Genomic DNA, 24,971 nt, shown 5'->3' with positions numbered 1-24,971 from the left:
ACTGATGTTGATTTCTAACAAAAAAAAGACTACATATACAGCACAGTGTCTGTAATACTGCAGATCTCAGCTGTGCAAAGTGGGCTACAATCAAAGTGAAAGCAGTACGATGTCGACACAAACCCATTAAATATAAGCGAGTGAGAGATAAACCAGGCACTCAGCGTGGTTTCTTATAATCAGTGTGTGATCATTTAAAGTTGTGTTTGTACAATAGAATGTAGCTCGCCTCATTTCTGATCTGCAGTTGTTTTAATCACCGACCCTCTGCGAGTCTACATCATTGTTGCTCTGTGGAGTGAAAAGAGAGGCCGTCTTAACTCGTCCTCTGCATATTGTAATGGTTTTCCAGCAGGGCCTCATTACGATATCTCACAAACCTTTGACTCCTCTGGTTTGAAGTCTTTCGTTCCCCCCTCTTGGGTTTTGCAGAGGATCAGTCTGTTACATAACCTTCGGCTCTGTGGCGTCTTTCATTTCATTCGGCCCGTTTCTGCACCTGAAACATGCACCCTCAGAGAAGCAGACACCTTCTTTCTTCCATATGATCGTAACCCGGGTCCAGCTGTGCAGGCTAACATCTGTCTGAGTGTTTTTCAAGGCATTAGCACGTGTTTATTGACACAGTTGCAGTACAGCGTGCGTATGGAAACGGTGGCGTCCAGAAAATTTGGGCTATTTTTTAGCCTGTGGTCGCTTCTTGATCACACAAAACAAAATCAAGTTTTGTTTATTGTGCCTTTTTTTAGGTTCTTAACTTGTAATCAGTCGTCCTGCTTCTTCGCTGAGAGAGACAAATGACTCACGCACCACAGTGTAGGAGAGGAGTACCGTGGTGTTGCAGTAAATATTTCCACATTTCGTCCAGGAACATCGCTGAATGGTGTTTAACTTGACTAAGTGCAGGGCAAGATAAGGCTTTAAGACAGACTGAAGAGGGATCTCTGAGAGTATTCCTTTCTTGTCGATGTTGTAACTTTAGATTGATCTCGTTCTTCCTCCTGAATCAAACATCCTTAGCTGCTTTTTTCCTTCCTTAATTTCTGGTTTTCCCAAGGTTACACTTTATGTTTAGTCTCCTGTTTAAGTCAGACCTCCATGTGTAGCTTGTACAGTGAAGTGTCACATGTCAGTGTTAATATGCCGTGCTGTAGTTTTTCACTTTTTTGTTCCGTTTGCAAGGAACTCTGAGTCGAGATAACGTCACGATGTCTGCTCGTAACAGATTCAGATGAATTATTCAGAACTGCTTTCAACACGGGACTCCGTGCAGTTTTTTTGTCAGAATATTAAACTGCGGATCCATTATTGATTTTACATTTTACAGTCCTCTCTGTGGCAGCTTGCGTCAGCGGCGTGCGAGGATGCCTCAGAGCATCCGGAGGTACTCTTGTGCGGCACACAAGTGCAAAGTTTTGTTTCTTCTGCCGTTCATACAATTGTGTGACGATGCTTTCCTGAAGTTTGTCCTGTCACTTTCCTGAAGTTGTTTCCAAATGTTGACCACTACTACTACTTCCTCCAGTGTTAACAGATGAGGAATACCCATTCTGAAGTTTGGTGAAACTTGTCTTGCAGCTACATTCTGTTGAGTGCCGTTTACCTCAGTGATCAGACTGGTGCTCATGGACCAGGACAGAGGAGTTTGTGCAGTATTCATGCTGGACACTAGAGGACAGTATCCAAAGATAAAGCGCAGCGAGGCGCGTCTGCATGTTTCCAAGTGACCCTCTCTCACTCTGCGGCTCATATCTGCTGTAATGAACCATTCATTGGATTCCATATCGCAAACATACATCAACACATATTGCACGTGTAGAGTCGGATAGAGCTCCGTGTGTGCACAGTAGTGACATGGGGAGCTGAGTCAGCAGCAGAGCAGATGTTCATGACCGCAGAAAACAACAGAAGAGAAATTGAAAGGCTTGTGGTCATCGGCCAAACAAGGCCGTAAATCACACTTGGCTTTGATTATATTTGTACCACACATGGAGAGCAACACATCACTTGTCACATTACTTTATGACCTCTAAAACAAATCTGCAAGGCTATTTGTGTTTACTCGGTAGGCAAATGTATTCAAATGATTCAGAGCTTCATGAAATGAGTGAAATGCAAGTTTGAAAAAGAAAAAAAACTCCTGTTTTTCATTCATTTTATTGATTTTCTTCACTTCTGTTACAATTTATTCTTTCGTCTACAGTCACTGTATGTAAATTGAATTGAATTTTAAATTGATGGATTTATCACAGAATACAACATTTGACTAACACTTTCTGAAATGTTGTGTTTTGACCCTCTGGGCCACCGTAGTTCAAAAAGTGCTGCAAAACAATCTGAACCATAATCAAAATATTTGGTGACCCTGAAGGTCAGAACACAACAACCTTTCCAAAAACACAACATTTGACAAATGTTTTCCCAAATGTTGTGTTTTGTGAAATGCTGTTGTGTTCTGGCCCTCTGGGCCACCGTAGTTTAAAAGGTGTGCAAAATAATCTGAACCATAAGAAAGACTAACGGTAGCCTTGAGGGTAAAAACACAACAACATTTCAGATAATACAGCAACATTTGACACATTTTTTTTAAATAATGTGTTTGTGACGTGTCGTATTTTATGAAATGTTGTGTTTTGACCCTCTGGGCCACCGTATTTTGAGAAGTACAACAAAATAAGCTGAACTGTAATCAGAATATACGGTGGCCGTGAGGGAGAAAAGACAAAAACCTTTCAGAAAACACATTTTTTAACAAATGTTTCCTGAAGTGTTTGTGTTTTGATCCCTTAGGGACACCGTACACAGAAATGTTCTCATGGATTATATCAATAAAGAGGTTGGAGGTGAAAGAATGTAGTACAGTTAAAGACCTACAGTATCACAGTAACAGCAATTACACACATAAAACAGTAATGCTAATGTGATTACAGTCATAAATAACTGTGCAGCACATTATCCCTTCACTGACTACATTTCAACCTATAATTAGTATTCAGGCTGCCAACCTGTGAGCTAGTAACCACACAAGGTCTAACAAACACAAATCAGCGGGTACACTAAAAAAACAGTCAATGAACACGGAGGGGGCGTCGTATCCCTTCCTGGAAGTGTTGTTATTTTCTTTTGTTTTAGCCGAGAACATAAATTAGTGGCACAGTCGGGGCAGAGCGTTTTTGCTCTGGTGATGTGTGGGAGGGCTGGCTGGCACTGCAGTCAGTCACTCAAGCCAAACAGCCAGACAAGAAAACAGAGAGACAAAAGTGAGACTTTCTCTCCGAGAGACACCGTCCGCTGAGCAGTGATGAGGAAACAGAGGGGCAGGGTTTTATTTTTGCACCCACACTGTGGCACAGAGGGATTCAAACATAAAATCATAGAATAAATCCATCAGTGTTCAACTGGTAATCTGTGAGAGTCTCATTGTTTTACTTTGGTCAAGTCTCTTGAGATCAGCTGTCCATGTGGTGGTTTGCACCGCCGTCCCCAGCAGAGACTTGTCAAACAGTTTTTGCTGTGCAGCGGCAAAATTTTTCTTGATTTTCTGTTGATACTTTCTGGTATCTGGTACTGCTTTGATCTCAGTGGCTGTCACTTAAACTGCAAGACTTTCTGCCATTTACTCCAAACGAGACACTGATGTTGTTTTCTGACATATAATGACTTTTTAAGGCCAAAATCAAATGTGATTTTGAGTGACACTTTTAGGCCTACGAATGCATCTATATGATATCGACAATCATATTTATTAGGTGTCTTAATGATGCTTTGTCATCCAATAACAGGAGTGTGTTCCTCATAAATAATGATTATATTCAACATTATCATAATTTAAGCCATAGTCGTGCTGTCTCATACTGTCTCCCTGCTGTTAATGATCTTTTTTTTTTTATTAAAACACTTAAATATCTATTAATCTGAAAAAATTAGTTGCTCCTAAAGTTGTTAAAAGTATCGATGTCACATGTTTAAAACAATGCAATGTCCATCATTTATATATTTGATAGTATCGAAAGAACGGGAGCTATTAAAACAAACTGTGTCGCAGCTCTGTGTGCATGTTGTTGATTATAGAAATCCTATATTTTGTTTCAAGGATTTCTTTTCTTTTTCCTGTGGGAGTGAAAACATTATCGATGGTGTTTTTTCTATACCACTATGGTATCAAAGTTTAAAATACTGGTATTGTGACAACATTAGTTTCTCCTATAAGGATGAGTTTTAGTGTTTAATTATGTTTCTAAAACTACTCGCATGAATACAGAAGAAAGAGTTTTAACAAGCTTCACTGAAGAAGCTTTGGGTGCTGCGACTCATTACAGATGAACACAACATTATCATCATCACCATCATCATCATCACCATCAGAACTGTTCTGCAGCTGAGTTTCGTGTCGTAACTCACTGGTTGAGAAACACTTGAGTTATTTTCGGGTGTCTCACAGTTGCCACGCTGCTCTCGATTAGTTAAGTGTTGTAACATTTTCCACATTCCCGACTTGAAGGATTTATGCATGTCAATTTTTGCAATTTGCAGTTTGGTGCCGATGAAAGTCTCCTTTTTTCCTGCTGATAGCTGAGTAAACACGAACTCCTCCAGCGGTGTGAGAAAGTGATAACGCACACATGTGCTGCGAGGACGTCTGCTGCATTCTGACGCTTTAAACAGTGAGAGTTTAGATGCATTCTGACTGGTGTGACGTTGATGGTGCAATGATTAATGTGTATGCATTTTGACAAGTCGGTAATTGAAAATGTTAGAATCAGTGCACAGCGATCCCTGCCTCGCTTTAATGCAATCACTCACTCTAATTTCACAATGTTTGAGGAGGTCATAGGTATTTATGGCTCCAGGTCAGCATTTCAGTGCTCATCTGCACTGTACCAGTAAACTTTCACGCTTAAAGTTCCAATTTTTAAGGTTTCTTCCATTGTTTATATAATTCATGGCGTGAGCAGGAAATTTTGAGATGGTAGATGGACTTCCTATATCGCTTTTCCAATGTACTGACCACTTGGGGTTCAGTATCTTGCTCAAGACATGCAGCAGATTCGAGCCAGTGACCTTTCAATTACTAGAATATTACTATATTACCAGTATTACTCCCTGACAGCAAGTAAGACGCTCTGTTTCTGTTGGCTTTTGTTCATGAGAAAACAAAATTCATGCGCTAACTTGCTTTTACTGTTAAATTGAATTTTACGTTGGCTGCTGTGACGCACAAGTCCCACGTTTGCGGGACTAATAAAGGAATTCTGATTCTAATTCTCATTTTGATCTTTTCCAAGGTTCATACCATTATAAAAAAAAAGCACGCGTGTAACTAATAACATTACAAATGTTTTTTCTTGGGGCAAAGTGATATGGCATTAAAATAATATTAAAATTTTTTAGGCTGTATTCCGATGCACGATATATATCTTGATATTGAAATCAAACTTCTCAGTATTTTAAATTTATTTTATTGGTATTGCAACTAAACTGCTTCGTGAAAAATTATATCACTTTACTTAAATGCAGCCTTTTAAACCCAGGAAAAGACAACACTAATGCCATATCACAACACAACATTGCCCCAAATCCAACAATATGATATCAATATATCGCCCAGCTCCAGCTTCACTCCATTAAGATGCGCCAGCTGAAGACCTTTTTGAAAGTAGGAAAATCAATAACACTAAAGACGACTGGATTCAGCTGCTTCAGTTTTTAGGGTCCTGGTATCGTGCCTGCTGGCTCGCTGTCACATCGTCATGGCTTGTTGGGGAACCTAAATGGAACAGAGCGATCATTAATGTTATTTGTTCCACCCGTGCACTTCCTGTTCGGGCGCGTCCAAAATCATTCCCTCGTTCACCCCCAATCACAATCATACACGCTCGATAGATGACTCTAGATGACTCTTTTGTTGCGTTAAGCAAGCAGTGACGCTACATTTCGATTAAAATTGGGGAATTTATGAGGACATTATATTGTACTTTAATTTCCCACTTCAGAAACTGGACAGTAGATGTGTTTGTATATGATTGTTGGAGGTTAATGTGGTGGAAATGTGTGTGGATTTAGAATCTGACCTTCCCCCTGGAGAGTTTCTGTGTGGACATACAGCTTTTTGGAAAAGAAATACTCTTTGAGTGATTCACAGTAAATTTCCTCTGAACATTTCCAATTTTCCTGTCAAAGTTCTCAGTGCTTCTTCCAAGCACTATTTCCTTGTAGGAAGATTGCACGGCTGGCAGTTTTTCTTGGCGCCCTGTTGAACTATTGTCACTGCTTCATCTTGAGACGGTCTGTGATTCCTCTGAATGGAGTAGTTGATGTATTTACTGGTTTTTTGGCACTGTGAGGAACATTCCTTCAAGGACGGGGCCTGAGAATTGGACTAATCCTGTATCTTTCTCTCATTTAGAGTCGGTTATTGTTGATGGTCCCTTTTAGCTTCCCACAGCTAAATCAGACCAGGGTACTGTGAGATTTAAAAGGTTTGGCTGGTTTCTTGGTTTAGGCACAAGTACAACAAAAGTCCTCACATGGAAGGAAAACTTAACACTGAGATTCTTCTCAAAGAATGAGAAGTTCTGTCTTGAAGGTGTAACTTAAGTCCCTTTGCTGTTAAAAATGTCCAGTCATAGTCAGAGTTGTAATCCAGCAGTGGCCCAGTGTTGTGTCCTGTACTGAGGAGGTGTGGTTCTCTGGCATTTAAGCTTAAAAATGTGCCGTCATTGAGCGTTGGGAATATGACGTGACGTTAAGGAGAACCACGCGAGTGTTCTGGGAGTTTATTTTAAAGCTGTGAATAGTACAGGATCCACTCGGCGTGCCGTGCCCCAGTTTCTCCAGCGGCAGGAACTCAAATAACCCCACGCAGCTCCGTCATTTGTTTTTTCATCGAGGTAGCCATGTGTGTCTCTCTATCAGAGGTGGAGCCGGCCTGTGTGGTGTGTGTGTGGTGTGTGTGTGTGTGTGTGTGTGTGTGTTTGCGGGATCTGCGGCTCAACCGGTGTCTGTGTTTGTGGCGTGTGTTCGCCTCTGTGCCTTTAAGAGGGAGGGTCTAATATGTGTGTCTGTGTGTGTGTGTGTGTGTGTGTGTGTGCCTGTGTGGGTATTTCTCAAGCAGAGGAGGGGAGTGGTGGTGGTCTGGAATGAAATCTACAGCTTTATAGAGGGAATACAGTGACAGAGCGTGGGTGAGGAAGAAGGTGGGGACAGACAGATAGGTGGACAGACAGCCAGGAGGGCTTCTATCAGCACTGAGGGGCCACAGAGAGACAAAAGGAAAAGAGGTGTGCAGTGCCAGTGGGAAGTTGAGAGAAAGTTTGAAGAGAGAGGAAGGTGCCCTAACTCCGGCTCAGTATCAGACAGGCCATGTCCATGCCCATGTTTGACCCAGGTCAGCGGCTGGCAGAGGAGCAGGACTATGTGCAAGCCTATGAGAACGTCAGAGAGAAATATAAAGGTAACAACGCCCCCCGTTTTTTCTCTTCTTCAGTGGTTTTCACTGTGCAAATGATGACCACGCTGAGAGCATGTTTGAATGGGGTGTTCGGTGTGCATGCTGCAGTGAGTGTTTGCGTGTTGACCGGCGGTAATTGGTTCTGCATTGATTTGACCAGATGCACTTTGTTTCAAGAGGAGATGTGGAAACAGGAAGTATAATGTTTCTGTCATTGAAGTGTGGTCTGACACCTGTGCACAGAGCTCCTGGAGAGACAGCAGCACATGTTTGGTATTATTATTATTATCGTGGTTATTAAGTGATTCGTGGTGGTTTCATGGTGGAAGGTAGATCTTCGGGTTATCACTGAAGCACAAAGCAACCGTGTGCCACTCTCTGTGTCCTCTCTGACCTGACAGCCTCCTTTGCATACTGGGAAATCACTGGTGGGCCCGGAGAGGTGAGACATTTGGCCCTCGGTGGAGTGGCACAGGTCCAACATGTGCAGCATGACAGATAAGAGCTGCCAGCCAAGCAAGGTGGCGCACCAGTCACCTGATTATGTCTGGGTGAACAATGGCTGGCATGACCTGGATAGTCATTTTCATTTTAGAAAGCAGACACAGGAAGCCGGATCAAAGTCAAGATGTTCCTCATTTGCTTCCTGATTCATGAGTCTGATTTTGAAGAATGCAAAACCTGCGAGGGAGTCATGACCTCTAATGCAAGAAGCAGCCGGGGTGATACACCATTCTGCTGGTGTACATCCTGCATGTACAAAATACACTTATATCAAGTTAGCTCTGAAACATTCCCTTTATTGATGAATTTATTGATCAACTGACCATCGGTGTTACTATGGAGCAATGTTTTATCACACTTCTGCGGCCAGTTTCCATAGTAACAGGATGCTAATCCTTCTTCTTAGAGCGACTTGTACAGGGCATCATTCATTCATTCATTTATGAAGATCTAGCTTAGCACATTTATATAGTGAATACCACTTATTATTAGCCCACTTAGCTTACCCCTCTAAAGCGATGGTAGTTCCACCGTGCATCTGTTCTTACGATACTTTTTTTAGTTCTGCTATTTCTGAGATGTGTCACTCATAATCGCTTCCCCAGTGACATCCCCATGAATCTCTTTTGTATGGACATACTTGCCAACTCTCTTGCCCGCTCCAGATTTCCTCCCAGGGTTACTATTCTCCAGTTTGTACCTTTTCAGCTTTTAGTTATCACCACAATACAGTGTTTAGTCTAGTGCGCTGTTGCACCTCGTCCCCGACAAGAAAACTCTCAGACTTCCTGGAAAGAAGAGTTCTTCTTTCTTATGGAAAGGTTTTAACATAAAAAGGCTGTAGCAGTGTATAGTATTATTCTGTTATTTTTGTTCTTTAAAAGTCACCATAAAAAAGAAAAGGAAATCTCTGAAATTCAAATGTTTCTGGGGGAGGATCCTCAGACCTCCTGCTAACGCTCATTTTGAAATCCTCCTCCTCCCTTAAGTGTCAAGGTTGGCCAGTGTGCTTGTGGATGTTATTGCAAAATAACTTTTGGGGGATTTTGGACGTTGGCAAGACAAAAAAAAAGTTTGCCTTGCCTGATACGTCACATTGGCCTCCAGGAAATTTGCATTGACAGTTTTCACTTTCTTTCTGACCAAATGATTTTTCAATTAATCCAACAAATCTAATCTATTTTAAACACAGAAAAAATGATAATAAACCAACACTGTTCGAGCAGCTCTGATCTAAAGCTTGTCATTCAGTGTCAACGTCAATGTTAACCATCGATCCAAAAGCATTAAAAGACCAGGCTTCAAAATAAAAGCCTCACATGATGCCCCATTATTGTGTTTGCACGTTGGTGAAAGTCTGTGTCTGTTGTTTAAGAACAAGACATCAGACAGGTACCATCAAGCAGGTGTCATATTGAATTTCTGACCAGCTGCCTCTCGTCCATGCGGGTCACGCTCAGGCTTAGTGTGCGTGCACAGGCAGGTGGATTACAGCAACATCTGGAGGTGGTTTGGACCAGGACGCAGACTGACAGGAGCAGCTGTGCTCTCTTACCCCACTTGCCATCCATGTAAAGTAGGACATTAGTCATGAGTAATGTGTGCTGTTCAGCCATTACTGTACTTAGACTGCAGCCATCGCTTCAAAGCTAAGCATTGTTCCCGAGAGGCCGTGTGGATGTTCTGGTTAAAAATAGGTTCGAAATAAAAAAAAAGAGAAACCTGCGGGCGCGATTTCCAGCCATGTTACAACAGACTAGCAATAAGGACAAACGGGACAAGCTTCCGTCTCTATGTTGGGAACAGTATCGTTCCATCCAGTCACAACAGTCTAGTAATTTTCTTCCCATGCGGTTGCCTACCGAGCATGTCACTGCGGGCAGCGTTCCTGCTGTGCAGCTCTGGCACCAGTCTGGTGCTCCACGCCCCTGTTGTAACCTCCCGTCCCTCTGCCAAGATCTCACTTCCTGTTACTCTTTTCTTATTGTTGGTCTTTGACTTGATGCTATTTGCTTTAGATAGTTCTGCATCCAGAGCGAATGGAAAGTCAGGGTGGAATACAAAGAGGGGGAATGTTCTTCAACTGTTCCTTGTTTTAATGAAACATATTGGCCTTTCGGGTTTGTTGTTTTGAGGTTTTTTTCACGAGGCCTCTGCTCTTTTTTCCTTCGCCAAGGCCACTGCTTCAGTCTGTGTGCGTGTGTGTGTGACATGTTCATGTCGTATCAGAAGAAGCAGAGGAGCCGGCTGACACCTTGACGGGGTTTTATTAGTTTTAAGACCAACTTCCTAATTGAGTTTACTTAATGAATTTAATATCCTGCCGCCAATGTCCCTCATTCATTGTCAGCAGGTATAATTATTAACATCACACTGTGGATCATTTGCTGATGGTGATGGATCGTCTTCTATTTTTACCGCTCGTGTTGACGCCGGTTCAAAATTCATAACACTACCGAGCGATATCAGATCCCTCGTGTACAACTTGTCCCGACTGCCGGGGAGTGGAGCTGCTTTTTCTAATCGGCAGCATCTCTACACACCCATATCGCATGAATACGTCTCAATCTGAAGCCGTTATTCTCGTGCAGGCTGTCTTGCGAGGCCCATTTGCATAAGTTATTGCCACAGGTGAAATTCAGCATGTCCGGGGGGAGTGATTGAGAGCGGCTGAGTGGAGCTGCGTGTCATTAAAGCAACCGAACAGATCTATTAGTGTAAAAACATGCGCCGCTGCTTTAAATACTCGCTGCAGATATATCCCAGGAGTTTACTCGGTCCGTCTTCATGCTATTCTGGTTGAAAGGCAAACTACAAAGACTTCTGACATTTAGCCTGGCGAGCGGTCGCTTCAGGAGATTCAGATAACCGAGGGTTATATGTGATTGATCGTCATTAGCTGTCCATGTTTTCTGTCTGTCGCATTTTATCGATGCTCAATTTCTGCCTTTGGATCGAAGCTCCTGAGGTTACAGATGTTTGGCTGCGGTGTTTATCCTCCCAGTGGAAGATCTGAAATACAGAGGCAGGAACATTTCAGGGTGGAGGGACCTCAGATACACTAAAACACTCACTAACAACTCCAATGACCTCGCCTCAGACTCAGGTACGCATTCCTTTTAGGTTAATTGGTGGTTTTGCTGCCAAATTCTCTCAAATGGTAGTTTTAAACATACTACAAGGAACTTTACACTGGGTATGAAAGTCTCATTTTAATACTGATGCCTTTAAATGACCTACATAAGCCCACAAGACAGTGAGAAGACTATTTCCACATAGTAATCCTTAATGCCGACCCCACAGCTCGAAGTAAGAAGCGGCTCTGTAGTCTGGTGTTGCGGCAGCGTACCTCAACAGTAATCGAGTTCATGCATCTGATCGCCAGAGCGGACCTGACACACCAAGGTAAATCTAAGAAAAGATTAGCATTTAACTTAAATCAGCATGGATGCACGTTGGGATTAAGGCTAGTAAAGACTGTATGTTAATTGTGACTAAATGTAAATGTCATAAACTGAAAATAAATACAAAAAAAGGAAAGCAAGAAAAGTCAGATCACAGAGGAGAATTAATCAAACAATGGCCAAAGTTATCCTGAAATGACACATTTGTAGTCATTCTGTGCACCTGATGTAAACGTTACAAGACTTTATGTTTAGTTTATCATGTATAGATAAAAATACACAAGCACTGAAACTTGTGAACGAATAAGAGTGAAACAAGTAAAATGGAAAGAAACACGCAGAAGATTTAGAAATGAGATCATTTTTGCTTTTGTTTCTCCCTTTGCTCGCTTTTATCTTTCGAGTAATCTGTGACCTGGTTCACAAGACCTTGACAGTAGTCCTGGTGATGATCTCATCTGTGTGTTTGCCTCGTAAAGCGCAGCTCTGTCATTAAATCCAGCCTGCAAGGTGGATTTTTTATGTATTCACAGCCCCACTCCCCTTTATTAAACAGGCCAACACGCTGGGAAACCTGCAGCTATAGCTACAGAGCTTGTTTTTTGCATTCGGACTGTGCAGTGTGTGTGTGTGTGTGTGTGTGTGTGTGTGTGTGTGTGTGTGTGTGTGTGTGTGTGTAAATACCAGCAGGGTTCACTTCTTAAAGGGCTGAGATAAGTTTGTCTTGTGAATCACTGTTGAGCCGGAGCGTCCACACAGAGCCCCCTCCACACTTCACTTCCAGTACTTGCCTCGGATCAGTTTCATGCAACTTGACCTCGCATTCAAAAATAGTAATAGTCCTCATGTTATGCATACGTGCCGTGCAGCTAGAGAAACACGGACGCAAGAAATCAGTGCCATCCAGCCAACTGTGTGTGAAAAGAGAAAAGGAGTCTCATAATGTTGTGTAGAAGCCATCACTAACATCCAGGACACCTGCTCTTTAAACATATTGAGTCTCAGTGCAGTAATGAAATTCTTCCTACAGTATCGGTGAGCAATGATTAACTACTTATCGAAACATTCAGCCATCAACATTTTGCACAATGTCAGTTGGAAAAACATTAGTAGTGCGGCAGGAGAAAGTCGTCGGCTGCTGAAGCGAAAACAGGGAGCAGAGAAGAAGAAATTGTTCTTTTAACATCCAGTATTAATTAGGCTGTATTTATTGTAGTTGGCAGTTGTAATCCTTGCAACTAAAATGGTAAATTTGGAAAAAAAAACTGTTCCAGAGAGAAACGCTGGCATCAGGAAACACATCACGATAAACAGATGCTAGAATATCACTGGTTACGGGGGGAGGCTTCTGATTGTGTGCTGATCGCGGACTAACATTTTCACATTTAAACCTTCAGCATGTTGAAATACAGCATCTGACAAGTTTTATAATGATATTGCAAATTTAGGAAAATACACGTATCCACTTCCTCGACTGGAGTCAGACAATAAAAGCAGAGGCAGATGGCCGCCCACCGCTCAGTCCGGTCCTGCTCGAGGTTTCTGCCTGTTCAAAGGCAGTTTTTAGTGCTCGCTCATTGGAGAAATGTTGTGTCTCTGTAAATAAATTGATCAAGCAGTGCGCTCTAGACCTGCTGGAGTTGGAAAGTTTCAGGAGATGACTTTTGGTGTTGATTGATTGCTGTAAAAGTGAAATCATCATAACAGTGACAAGCTTATGTTCCTTACTTGTGAAAAAAGTGAAATGGATCGGTGTCATGTTCGATCTCTTCCTCTCATCACTTGTGTTGAAAATGTGTGTGTGCGTTCTCATGTGTGCATTTATGAGTCAGTATGTGTTCAGAAAACACAGCAATCCAAGCTGGTTTGTGCGCTTTGGTCCGGTGGGTGACCTCCATGTGTTGCCGGACTGTGCTTGTTATAACCATTAAACAGGCTCTTAAAGTGCTGCTGCTGTTGGCTCGTCGTGAGCGCTCAATCATCTGCTAACATGTCTAATGAGTCTCAACATGCAGACTAAGAGACCGCAATTTTTCTGACGGATTAATTCAGTTAAGGGCTAAATTTAAAACCAATCAGAGAAAGGAGTCAGACTGTAGCTGTTGGACATTTTTGTGGAAAATGTGCACAAGTGATTTTTTAGCTCCGGTGTTTCTTTCATCCATCACTTGTTCAGTCTCTCTGCCCTGCTGGTGGATGGTCGGTCCAGAGGAAAGTTTCAGTCATGGAATATAGTTTGGTCTTCCCGCGTGAACGGAGACGTGAACAGAAGGTCATTCAGAGAGAGAGAGAGAGCTTGTGGCCCGAGGCTGTCTGTGTCCTCTGACCGTCAAGATTACCATCACTACGAAAACTCATGATAATGACGGAGACAGGCAGCCTGATCTCAGCCCGACCACAACGTGTTTTCTTTTAGATTTTTAATTCACTTGAGTTTTCCTAACCCACAAATAAACAGGAAATTCTTTAAAATGAAAACATGACAACGACTCGAGTTTATTCTAAACCTCATTCTACAAGTTTGAGAGAAAACTAGATGGTGTTTCGATCACTTACATATGTTCTGGACCCCCCCTTCTCTTTGTGCTGACCTCCACTGACAGAGGACATACTCATATGTTATCTCCACATGTGTTCGCACCTACATTTGATCCCACAGTGTTGTGCCAACAGGGCGGCTCGGTGTACCGTAGATTACCCAGGATTCAGTGCTGCAGCAGAATCCTCTCACCTGTCTGCAACTTCACATGAGTTTGTGAGATGACCTGTTGGGTCTGTGTTTGTTCACATGTGCAGCCGAAACATATTGTGTGTGTGTGTGTGTGTGTGTGTGTGTGTGTGTGTGTGTGTGTGTGTGTGTGTGAGCAAGAGAGAGTAACTGGACCTGTCTGTAAGCGCTGTTTAATGAAAAGATTTTATCTCCACAAATTAAATGTTTGCGTTTATCAAGACAAATAACCTTGTTTTCTCTTGAAGTTTATCATAAATAAACCAATAATTAGATTTTATAAATCAGTAGATTTATACATTTGCACAGTGCGAATGCTGATAACTAGTAACCAGTGTCCGTCACAACCTCACAAGAGAAAAGTAACAATTGTTAACACTGTAGATGTTATGATCAGGAAATGTCAACTCAGTTTATTATTTCAGTGCTCACGTGATTCTTTGTTTTTCTGTGAGGATCCCGCGCTGGAATTTTTTGATTATTTCTTCAGGCTCAATTAAATAAACAGGCTGAAGCACAAAACCACAAAAAAGAGCTGATTCACTGGTGACTCTTTATGTAGCTACAAACTTGTAATGTGCAGCTTTTGACTCTTTAATGTGAATAGTTTGCAGAGGAAAAAAAAAATATAGAAGTAGAACTCAGCAGAGCGCTTACCTCCACCAAGACCAAGACAAACACTTTATCTGCATCAAAAACAGCTGATTTATAATCAACAAAACCTCTGTATCTTCCATTCCTGTATCTGGATCCTCAGCATGGAAATCTGTTCAGCAGTTCTTTTGTTATCCTGCTGACAAACCAACCAACAAATGGACACAGGTGTCACTGTATTGGCGAACAGGATTAAATCATGATCACGATGGTAGATTCAATAACATATGAAACATTATACTTAAGCCACCAGAAAGCTACAGAAGCCTGTCAAAGTTCGGAAACTTTTACATCCAAGGAGATATTATGTTCTCAAACAGTCGTACCCCTTCATCACATTCCCTCTATGACGATCAATGACATCAAGATGTAATTGGTGTCTTTACGGTGTCTCTGGTTTCTTACGTGGAACAAGATCAAGCCTACAGGGAAAATGTAAATCCCGACCATGAACCACGGTGAAGTGAACTCGTCCTGGCAGAGTGTGCCGGTGGGACGGGACGGAGCGGAGCAGGGCTGCTGTAATTGAAATGGGATTTGCGTTAAAGCGGAGGATTAGTGTCCATTCCAAACCCGGGGAATCAATAACAGCTGACGTTAATTATGTCACCACACTGCGAAATATTCAGTCTATCTTAAAGCGAATCAGAAAAGCTTCCAACCTCGTGTCACGGTCCTCCTCGTGCCCAGAGATGTGGTCGAAAAGCTTTTACCAATCGATCCCATATTTTCTGAAAACTTCACGACTTTTAAAAAAGTTTTTTCAGCTAAAATGTTAAAAAGTTGCCTGTCTTCATTCCACGCCGATGGTCTAAGCTGCCAACTTTAGAGATAAATTTCACCTGTGACTGGCATTTGGCATAAAAACGAGAACTCTGACAACTTAATCAGGCGTTTGGATGAGTAACCTTCCCTTCTCTTCTCTTCCTGCCTGCTCCACATCTGCTTCGCTGTCACAGTGCTCTGTCATCACTGACAGTGAAAAGAAATCAATGATGCTTTTAACAATTAACCTCAGTTGCTTTTACCGTGTGATGTCAGCGTTTACTTTCCCGCAATGTTTGAACACACGGATGTCGTATGGTGTCCGCGGTGCGCCGGGTGAGTTATCGACCGATGGCAGTGACACTGTGAGGGATGTCTTTCTACTCTGCCTGTGAGGGTGAGGTCACCGGCAGAGAAATCTATCTGGTTGCGGGGAGATTTCAGTCTCCGGGATACAGTCAAACACAAACTGTCATTTTATCCCTCGATGGTGCTCTGTCTGCACAGACCAGCTGTAAAAGACACAAAAATAGACTCAAATATCAGTCCACAGGGTGATTTAGACTCTGCGGCAATTTGTAGCATTGAAGGCTGAATCCAAATCTCTACGCTCGCCGACTACGTACCCTCACGTGTTTACCTTCAACACGTCAAGTCTGTGAGAGCGTTGGACCCCGAGAGCCACTGACGGGCCTGAAGACTTCATTAATAAAAGCCTGGACGATCAAATATTTCTGTATCATGATGTGGTTGACATCATTTCTAGCCTACACGATTCAAGTAACGTTATAGTGGTAAGTCATAAATAGGTTCACAACGTCACGTCCACATTGCAATGAATTGTGGGTAATTACATCAGTGATGGTTAAGTCCACACCCAAAGCTAAATCTCTGGAGGTTCACAGATTGCCTCTTGCCCGTGTGGACTGGATGGACAGTGGGATAGGACAGCCCACAGTGAGTCCACGTGTCTGCAAGTATTTGGAGGCAGCCTCAGAGTTCTGTAGCTCCACGTATGTCCATTTGGAGTATTGATTAATTACCTCAATACAAGCAGTCAGTACAAATCATCAACGTGGGCACCTTCATCTACGCCTAACCTGAGTACAGGATTCGTGCCGGGCTGCCCCGAGATCGACCATCTCTGGAGTGGTTTGAAGTTTAGTTTCTCTACGGCGTCCCTGTTTGTACTCTAAGACATCCGCCTTAATTTACTGCTTCATTGTGTTCCCTCTCAGCTGTTCTGGGGTTCATGATAAGATACCGCGGGTGAAAACTCAACACCTCCAGATTTTGTCTTTATTGTGAAGAAGTGATTTGAAATGACATATCAACACAGAGAAATGTATGATGAATGGATGGAAAGTAGAACAGAAAAATGACTTCACTTCACTGTAACGCTGCCTTTTAAAACCAGGGAAAAGAAAACACGTACGCCAGATCGCGGTACAGCTAAATCCAAAACTAACGATATTCAGTCTTAAATCACGATGGCAATGTAATACTGATTCATTGCTCGGCCCTGGTATGAGGGCACACGGAGATCCTGGCCTCCTGTGGTCCTGGGCTGTGGAACAATAGTGCTAACACCCTGGTTCTGGCATGCTACAGTAAGCCAGACTAATGCCAGGAATGTCAGTAGTGAGTTGGCAGGCATGTAGTCTATTTTTCAGCAGGGTGCCTGAGTTTGAGAAGCGCTGCTGCCTTTTTTTTCCACGTATACATGCCCGACCGGGCTGCCCCTGTCACGTTTTAGCTGTAGCTATGAGCAGTGGATTGACAAGAACAGCATTTAGGTTCGATTTGTCTCACTTTTTCATCTCATTTGTGGAGAAAGTAAATGAAACACTGGAGAAACGATAATAAGCTTCTCAGTTTCATGTTTTTTTCAGTCAGAGGATTAAGAGTTTGATGATGAGTCGAGAAAATTCGGCCTAAATAACGTCAACGTCGTCATTGGCTTCTGTCAAGGGTTATCAGTGACTCCATCCCGACAGAATGGATTATCTGTTCTCTGATAATAAACTGTTCTTCCGGCTGACACCAGAACAGCCTCTCGTGGATCTCTCAGTGCCCCACAAAGGGGGTAGACAGACAGCCTGAATGTGTCTCTTTCACAGTTGTAGATCTGAACGATGGCGGGGGGGGGGGGGGGGGGCCTCGGAAATACATTTTTCATCGTGACACTCTGCGAATTCCTCCGGCGTTGGTGACTCCTCGTTACGTAAGAGCTCTCTTTCTTCTGTCTCGAGGCGCCTCTGAGAAAACACACAAACCCCGACAAGTTAAAAGGAGCTAATTTGTTTGGATAATTGCGGCTCTGTAACTGATAAGACCAAGAGGCTGACGGTGGGGTTTAAATATCTTGGGATAATGTGTGAAGAATTCTCATGAGACGTGGATCCATGAAAAATGCCTGGTGCTGATTGGCTGTCAGGTCAAACTGGAATAGCGGGAGGCCTCAAGCGTAGCTCAGGCCGACACTGACCTCTGTTTTAAATCAATGTGGGGTGTATATCAGACTGCCGGTAACCACAGCAACGGCACCTCTGCTTCATGCTATGTCATCATTCATTCTCCCTGGTGGTGAAACTGGGTGTTAAACTGAATGCAAAATAATTGTGGATCAAAAAAGTGGACACTCTCTGAACACAGCTCCCCTCACGACCTCTTCTATGTGGCGGCTGCAGACCAGCACAGATCACTTTTATATTAGCTTTTTTTGGGTGGAGGATTGGCCGAGTTCTCCACAGCCCATTGCCTCATCAGACCGAGAAATGGGAAAACAAAAGGACAAGAATAGGCGAGTGTGGAAACAAAACAGCCAAGTGTGCTTTAAATGTACGTTGAGGAGCTTTGAACAGTCTAAATGTAACACTGATGCCTCTATGGGCTCAGATTGGCTCTATCTTATAAACCTATAGGTATTATCAGTGTTGTGCCTGAACGCGTTCAATGAACGATCGTTCATGAACTCGTTCATATTTTGGGCGAACGTGAACTGAACGTACTGTATTTCTGCCTGATGAACGTTATTGTGAACGCGTTCATTCTGGCGTTGGTGAACGGCGCGTTCTTACAGTTTAACTTCGTTCAAGACAGTGCCAGATTTCCATTGAGCCTTCCAGGTGAAAACCGGCTAAAACACACCGTGAACAGGCCTTAATATGTAGCGGAAAAACACCCAATCTGGCTGTTGTGTATAAAAAGGACGCTGGACGAGAGGTTTATGTAACTCGCTTTACCTTCGATCAAAACAAAACTGAACTATTCCAGACAGAAACAGCTGCATACCAAACATGCAGTAAGGCATTACCAAACGAACACAGATGAATTCGTCCTGAACAGACACAACACTGGCAACACCAGCCACCACAGAGTCGCACCGCGCATGTGTCATCAATGTGCTAAGCATGGAGGCAAAAACAAATGAAGGCTTCACATCCGTTTTTTTATTGTGATATATCTAAAAAGTTTTGGAGTGATATTGAATCTCATTTTTTTTATGCTGCTCTCTGTCCATTCTCTTACCCTTAAACATGTTATTTGCTATGTTAACCCAGAAGACAATGCTCTTGAACACATGATAAACTTTGTTATCCTATGCAAAATGTTTTATTCACAAACAAAAATGTGCAAAATCACTGCCTAAATTGGCTCCTTTTCTCCTGGAACTGAGCTCTTTGCTTAAATCTCTGATTTCAAAAAAAGTGATACCTTACTGAGTCATTATGAAAAGTTTTTCCCTGAAGCCACTGTCTGAAGTATCTATTTATTTATTATTTTATTTTTCCCTTTCTTCTTCTTCTTTTTTAAAAACTATTTATTTATTTAATTATTTATGTATTTTATTTTTAATTTGAACTCTAAAGCACCCGGCGAGCCTTTCAAGGTCTGTGCAAGTGAATAAAAAATCAAAAGACATGGCAACGGCGAGCCAAAACAGATCCTCTAACACCCAAATTGCATTAACGGCGTACAGTAGCGGCTCCATTGTCTTCATCTCCCAGCCGCAGCTGGACAACCTGGTTTCGCAGAATATTGTCGAAGAGCTGCAGTTTCAGTATTAAAACTGCCGTCTGTGGTTCTATATGGGCGGTGGCAATTATTTAGAAAAATAATAGCTCGCATCAACATATTGGAAAAAAAGAACTATGAACTAGTTCATTTTTTTAACTGTGAACTTAGTTCAAAATTTTGAATTATGAACTATGAACTGAACTAGTTCATTTTAAAGTTTGTGAACTGAACTTTGAACTAGTTCATGTAGAAAGTGAACTTTCCCAACACTGGGTATTATAGATATTCTTAGTTACTTTTTGTACCGTCACCGGGTCAGATTCAGACTTTTCCAGGTTGGATCAGCCTGAGGAGAGGATGCTCTGTAGTCTGGTAGGACTGTACCAAAACAAAGTTGTCTTTGTTTCACCCTTGTGATGAATGAGCTCCTCTCAGAAACACTGTCGGCCTTAAGGGCTGTCCACACCAACAACTATAAAGACAGCAGGGTAAATTATCTTTGGGATCACTTTCACAGCAACAAGATCAACGATAGAAACTCAGACAGCCAATCATAATCCATCTGGATTGACAGGTACATCAATCAGCTTGATTTCAGGAGCATTTTTCAATATGATATTGTTGCAGAAGTACTTCAAAATTTGGTTTCTAACTGTGGCCGACCTCTTATTACAAACTCTTTTTAGATGGTGTACTCTTGTAACTCAGTCTTGGATATGCAACTAATTAAAACGCTTACATAACGTAACATTAGGCCATTTTACCTGAGACATACTGCCAAACGATCTTTGGCGCTGAATAAAAAGCACACTGCTGCAAAGGAACTGCAGCAAAAATAGCCCATAATAGCCTCTAGAGTTACGCAATTATTATTATTATTATGCTTTTTTTCCTATTGTTTCCACACAGTTTGGTAATAAATGTTCCAAGGCTCTGTATTGGTCTATTACCTGGGGTTTGGAATATTTCAGTGTGAGGTGTCCTGTTATTAAAAGAGACTGGCTCAACAGAGGAAATATCATTCTGAGTCAATAAGAACTGTACATATGGAAATTATCTGTGTGTTACTGTTTCCATAAACTTGAGTTTGTTCATTTAAACGTGTGAGAGAAGCAGGGAGTGTCCCAGTCAACAGATTATTTTTAGCAGCTGACGGAGGACTCTAGGGCCGGTTTGTTGTCTCTTTGTTGATGTGCGTGCAGTAACAACACTTGCACTTGAAGTTTAATATCACTTTAACTGTAATGAATGCAGACAGCACAGTAACACTTCTACCCAGCCGGCCTGAGATTAGTTTAGCTCTTCAGCTGCACCCTCTCTCCCCCCGCTCACCACAGAGTGTGCTGGTGCAGCTCCAGCTCTCGATGGCTGGACTCCACGGTGGGAAGATCCACATCCCAGAGAGGGGTGGGGACGGTGTATCAGGTCTTCCACCTCTGATTAAGAGGGACATGAGACCTTGGCTGTGTTTCAGGCTGAGTTTTGACACCGTCGTGCCGAACAGCTGTGTTGAAACAGAAACATCGACTCATCCGGGTGTGGAGTCTGGTGGCTCGCTCTGCCGAGCACTGACATTTAGCAGGAAACTAACATCTTTCTGTCCTCTTAAATACCCGAGTTGCATTTTAACTAACATAATTTATTGTAGTTATTGTTTTAAAGTATTATCACTCAAGTATAACTCACCAAATTCAACACTGCACTTCCTTGAGTTCCCAGCAACAAACTTGCAAAGTCTGAAGAGGATCGGATGAATGGTTCCCAAGATATTCAGAGAACAGGCAGACAGACGGACATATTTCTTGCTTTATAGTCAAACGGACTCTGATCTCTTGATGAAGATGATGTTTCAGGTGTGGTCCGCCAGCTGGTGTGTTGTGTTTACTGCCTTTCGTCACCAGGGGCATCGTTTCATTGGTGTGAGGCTCTTCACTCTCCTCTCCTCTGCAGCACCGAGGCTGCTCGGCCTTCATACGTAGTTTTTTTTCACAAAGTGCTGACAGACAACCTGTCAGCTCTGTTGTCATTGTGTTTAGTCATAGCTCTTGGCTTCTTGTCTAATAAAGCTGATACAGATGATCTGAGGCATGATTAAAAGCTGGGATTTAACTGAGGCAGCGTGGACCAATAAGGAAAAGACTTTTAACTGACCATTTCCTCTTAAATCATTATCATCATTATCATCTTTCCGCCTGGCTTGATTCTAGATGAAATAATTATCTTTCAGATGGTGTTTTGACTTGTTAAACACATATAACTTATGTCTGTGAGTGTGCCTGCTTGCATGGTCCATGTCCACACTGAAAAGGAGCAGATGGCTCAGTATTGATATCAGTTAGACGTGTTCTCGACTATGATATGTCGGCCAGTCTGTTGAGGTGAGGAAGGTCGGGTTTATGCGCAGTGACTGCCTCGCTTATTGAATATACAGCATTTAAAAGTCCAACCCAATGTTCCAACCCAAACCCCAGAATAAATGTTTGATAAGGACGTTTCTAAAACCACAGATAAGTTTAAACTGAAAATGTCTTTATGTTGCAACTTTACGTTTGTTTAGGTTGAATTTTTCTGTTTCCCTCTCGCCACAACACTGTGCTCAAAAACTACTTTGTCCTGGTTTGGCTTAAAATACCTGTTTTGGTCACCATGGTTATGGATGGAGATGGTCTGACTTGATTTTGTCACTACGAGAAGAGCTGGAAACGTCCCCAGTCCTCAAAATTATCCATCTGCTGCCTAATGTTAAAGGTGGCTAATAAGCATATAGCGGGAACGTGATACACCACTGATACACTACTGGTGCAAATGTCGACCCTGGACGTCCCTGCGTTTTGCACAAACATTTGCTGCTGACTTTGTGTCCTGGTGACTTTGCTGAAAGTTCGAGGAGTTTGCTAAATCTCGTCTGCATGCTTTTCTTTCTCCCGGGCCGTTCACCTCCCTTAGATGAGGTCTACCACTAAAATTCTTTGTGCTCCAGACGGCTAACTTTGGTTTTAGGAGCCATTAATGAACTGTCATGGGAGAAGGGATTTGAGAAATTTCTGCCTAAGAGCTTTAATTTGGGGAATAAAAGTCCTCGTGAGTCACAACAAAGTGAATTATTTGATTAAGTGGGATGGACCTCTGTGGTTTGGGAGCCGCCGCATGCTTTGTTGTACAACTGTGTTCTTGTTCTTTAGACGCAGCGATGTAACACAAGGTAGCAAGAATCAATCCCAAACTTAATTTTCAAATCTGAGAGTCTGTTGTCGTCATTTGAAGGGTTGATCTCTGAATAAGTTTCCCCCCTACATTAAACTGCACATCACTGTTCATTCCCTCCTGCTGCAGCTGGCTGAAACTGGACCCGTGATCTACATCCAGCCTGACAAGCATTCATTGATCTCGTATTGATTGGAAGAAGTCGTTACAGCCCTCCTGAATAATTTCTCCACTATAGCGCGAGGTTGCAGGAGTAAACCTACGGCTGAAAAATATGTCACCGGTGTGATGACATTTTCGGCGTACAGGCGTTCCGCGTTGGTACAAGTTTTCTCACACTGCGCGCGGTCGTTTGGCAGCCGAAGTTCAAGATGAAGGATCGGTGTGTGTGTGTGTGTGTGTGTGTGTGTGTGTGTGTGTGTGTGTGTGTGTGTGTGTGTGTGTGTGTGTGTGAGAGAGCGAGCAGTGTCGGAGGCAGGCTGTTGAATTCAGCAGCAGTCTGTTAGAAGAGGCTCTCCTCAACCAGGTGGCTCACGTAAAGTTTGTCCTTTCACCGTCAATGTATCTAACGACTGCCCATGAGTATCTCCTTATTTTTAACAGAGACGTCCTCATTTATCACTTTTAGTGTAATGCACGTAACGTGTTTTAGATTTTACCTCACCGGCGCCGCCTTGTTTTGATTCAGTACGTTTCTAAATCCCGCTATCGTGATTTAGAGCCGGTGCTGGTTCGAAGGCAATGTGAAATATTTCAGCTATTCATCTTTTGTAAGAAGCAGCAGCTGCCAAACTTTTGGTTTGGTGGGATATTTCAGACACGCAGCAGCGGGAGCATTACAGCCATGTTCACTGAATTGTGATAAAGCTTTTGGGTTTTTAAGCAGCCTCGGCCACTAAGCACTTAAATTAGAAGGGAGACCAACCTGGTAGCAGGAAATGGTATTGACTCTGAAACTTGAACCGGTGGGAAGCTTATGCATGTGACCGCATGAACATGTGTCCCGTGGAGCTGAGTAATCAATCTGATCACGTGATATTGATGGAAGGAGCGGAAGGAGGTGCTGCGGGACTCGAGATGTTCCCATCAGGGCTGTCACGATATTGGACTTTCTAACTTTGACACATTACGAAACCATAAAATTCCAGACTTTTATTGCGAGGTAAATATAAAGGCTGTGTGTTCAGAACAACAGCGTCTGAGTTGATTTATTTTCTGGCCACAGTCGGAGGAATGGGAGGAGGTGGGACAGCGTGGGCACTGCAGCGGCGGCGGGTGTGTCAGCGCTCTGTTGGAGACGAGGGAGAGTAAAGACGCGGCAGCTTTGTAGCAGTGTGTCAGTCCTGCGTAACATGAGGATCGACTCGTTGACTTTATTGACCTTTACTGTTTCAGTCACGCAGAATCGTTACACTCCAACTCGTACTTTTTCAGGGCTGATTTTAGAGAACAAAGAGACTAATAACAATATCTGGAACCGATGTTCATTTGCAGCAAATATGTAAATCTTAATGTCAAAATTTCAAACAACCACTGATGGGTTTTGAATTTTGAGGTACTTTACCGCAATGCTTCCCTTTTCTGCTACTTCATACTTCCTCTCCACTAAATTGATTCGTTGTCTTAGTTGACTTATTACTTTGCAGATTCAGATTTTTAAATGTTTAGAGGTTTAGATATTTTAACGGCATTCTGACATAAAAAAAAAATCACAGGTGCGGATAATCAGAAAAGTGCTGAATAATGTCACTGATCATCGCTCCATTTTCTCATTCCTAATATTGATTTTGATACCTGAACTTTGCACAGCAGCGATCCTGAGCCCACATCTGCTACCATTGCATTACAAACATACATTATATATACATTCCTAACCCTGCATGATGTCATATGATTGCTGTCGTTGTTTCTCATTCATAACTGGAAAATAACACAGATGCAAACAAATGTAAGTTTGCTGTCGTGTGTTTGAAGTTACAGAAGTCGCCCTCCGTGTGAGGATATTGTCTGCTTGTGCTGTAATAAATATCTGTTGCATGAAGGTGCGCGGGACGCTGATTGGAAGCAGCAGTGGGGTTGTTGGATCGGTGCACAATTCAGGCTGCGTCGGATTCATTTCTGCTTCTGGTATCAGAATCTGAACATCCCTAAAAACAACAGAAAGCAAAAGCCGGACACAGAAAAACAAACCAAACCCGCTCGCCTACACCTGCACACTCCTCCACGTCTACACTAAACAGAC

At 42.6% G+C, this 24,971-nt stretch overlaps 1 protein-coding gene across 5 annotated transcripts in view; it reads left to right on the top strand.

The window, feature by feature from the left end:
• Positions 1–24,971, top strand: part of pleca (plectin a) — a 112,002-nt gene that overhangs the window by 5,867 nt on the left and 81,164 nt on the right. For 2 of the 5 annotated variants that reach the window (XM_030412742.1, XM_030412739.1), the window contains exon 1: positions 7,116–7,453. The exons of the other annotated variants lie outside the window; for them this stretch is intronic. In XM_030412742.1, coding sequence (XP_030268602.1) covers positions 7,363–7,453 — 91 coding nt within the window. In that variant the 5' untranslated portion in view covers positions 7,116–7,362. Of the gene's footprint in view, positions 1–7,115; positions 7,454–24,971 lie in introns of those variants that run through there. 5 annotated transcript variants of the gene reach the window in all.

The sequence above is a fragment of the Sparus aurata genome, chromosome 3, assembly GCF_900880675.1.
Source record: "Sparus aurata chromosome 3, fSpaAur1.1, whole genome shotgun sequence".
Classification (NCBI taxonomy): Eukaryota; Metazoa; Chordata; class Actinopteri; order Spariformes; family Sparidae; genus Sparus; species Sparus aurata.
The sequence above is the reverse complement of the archived record's forward strand: the minus strand, read 5'-3'. Positions and strand labels throughout refer to the sequence as shown.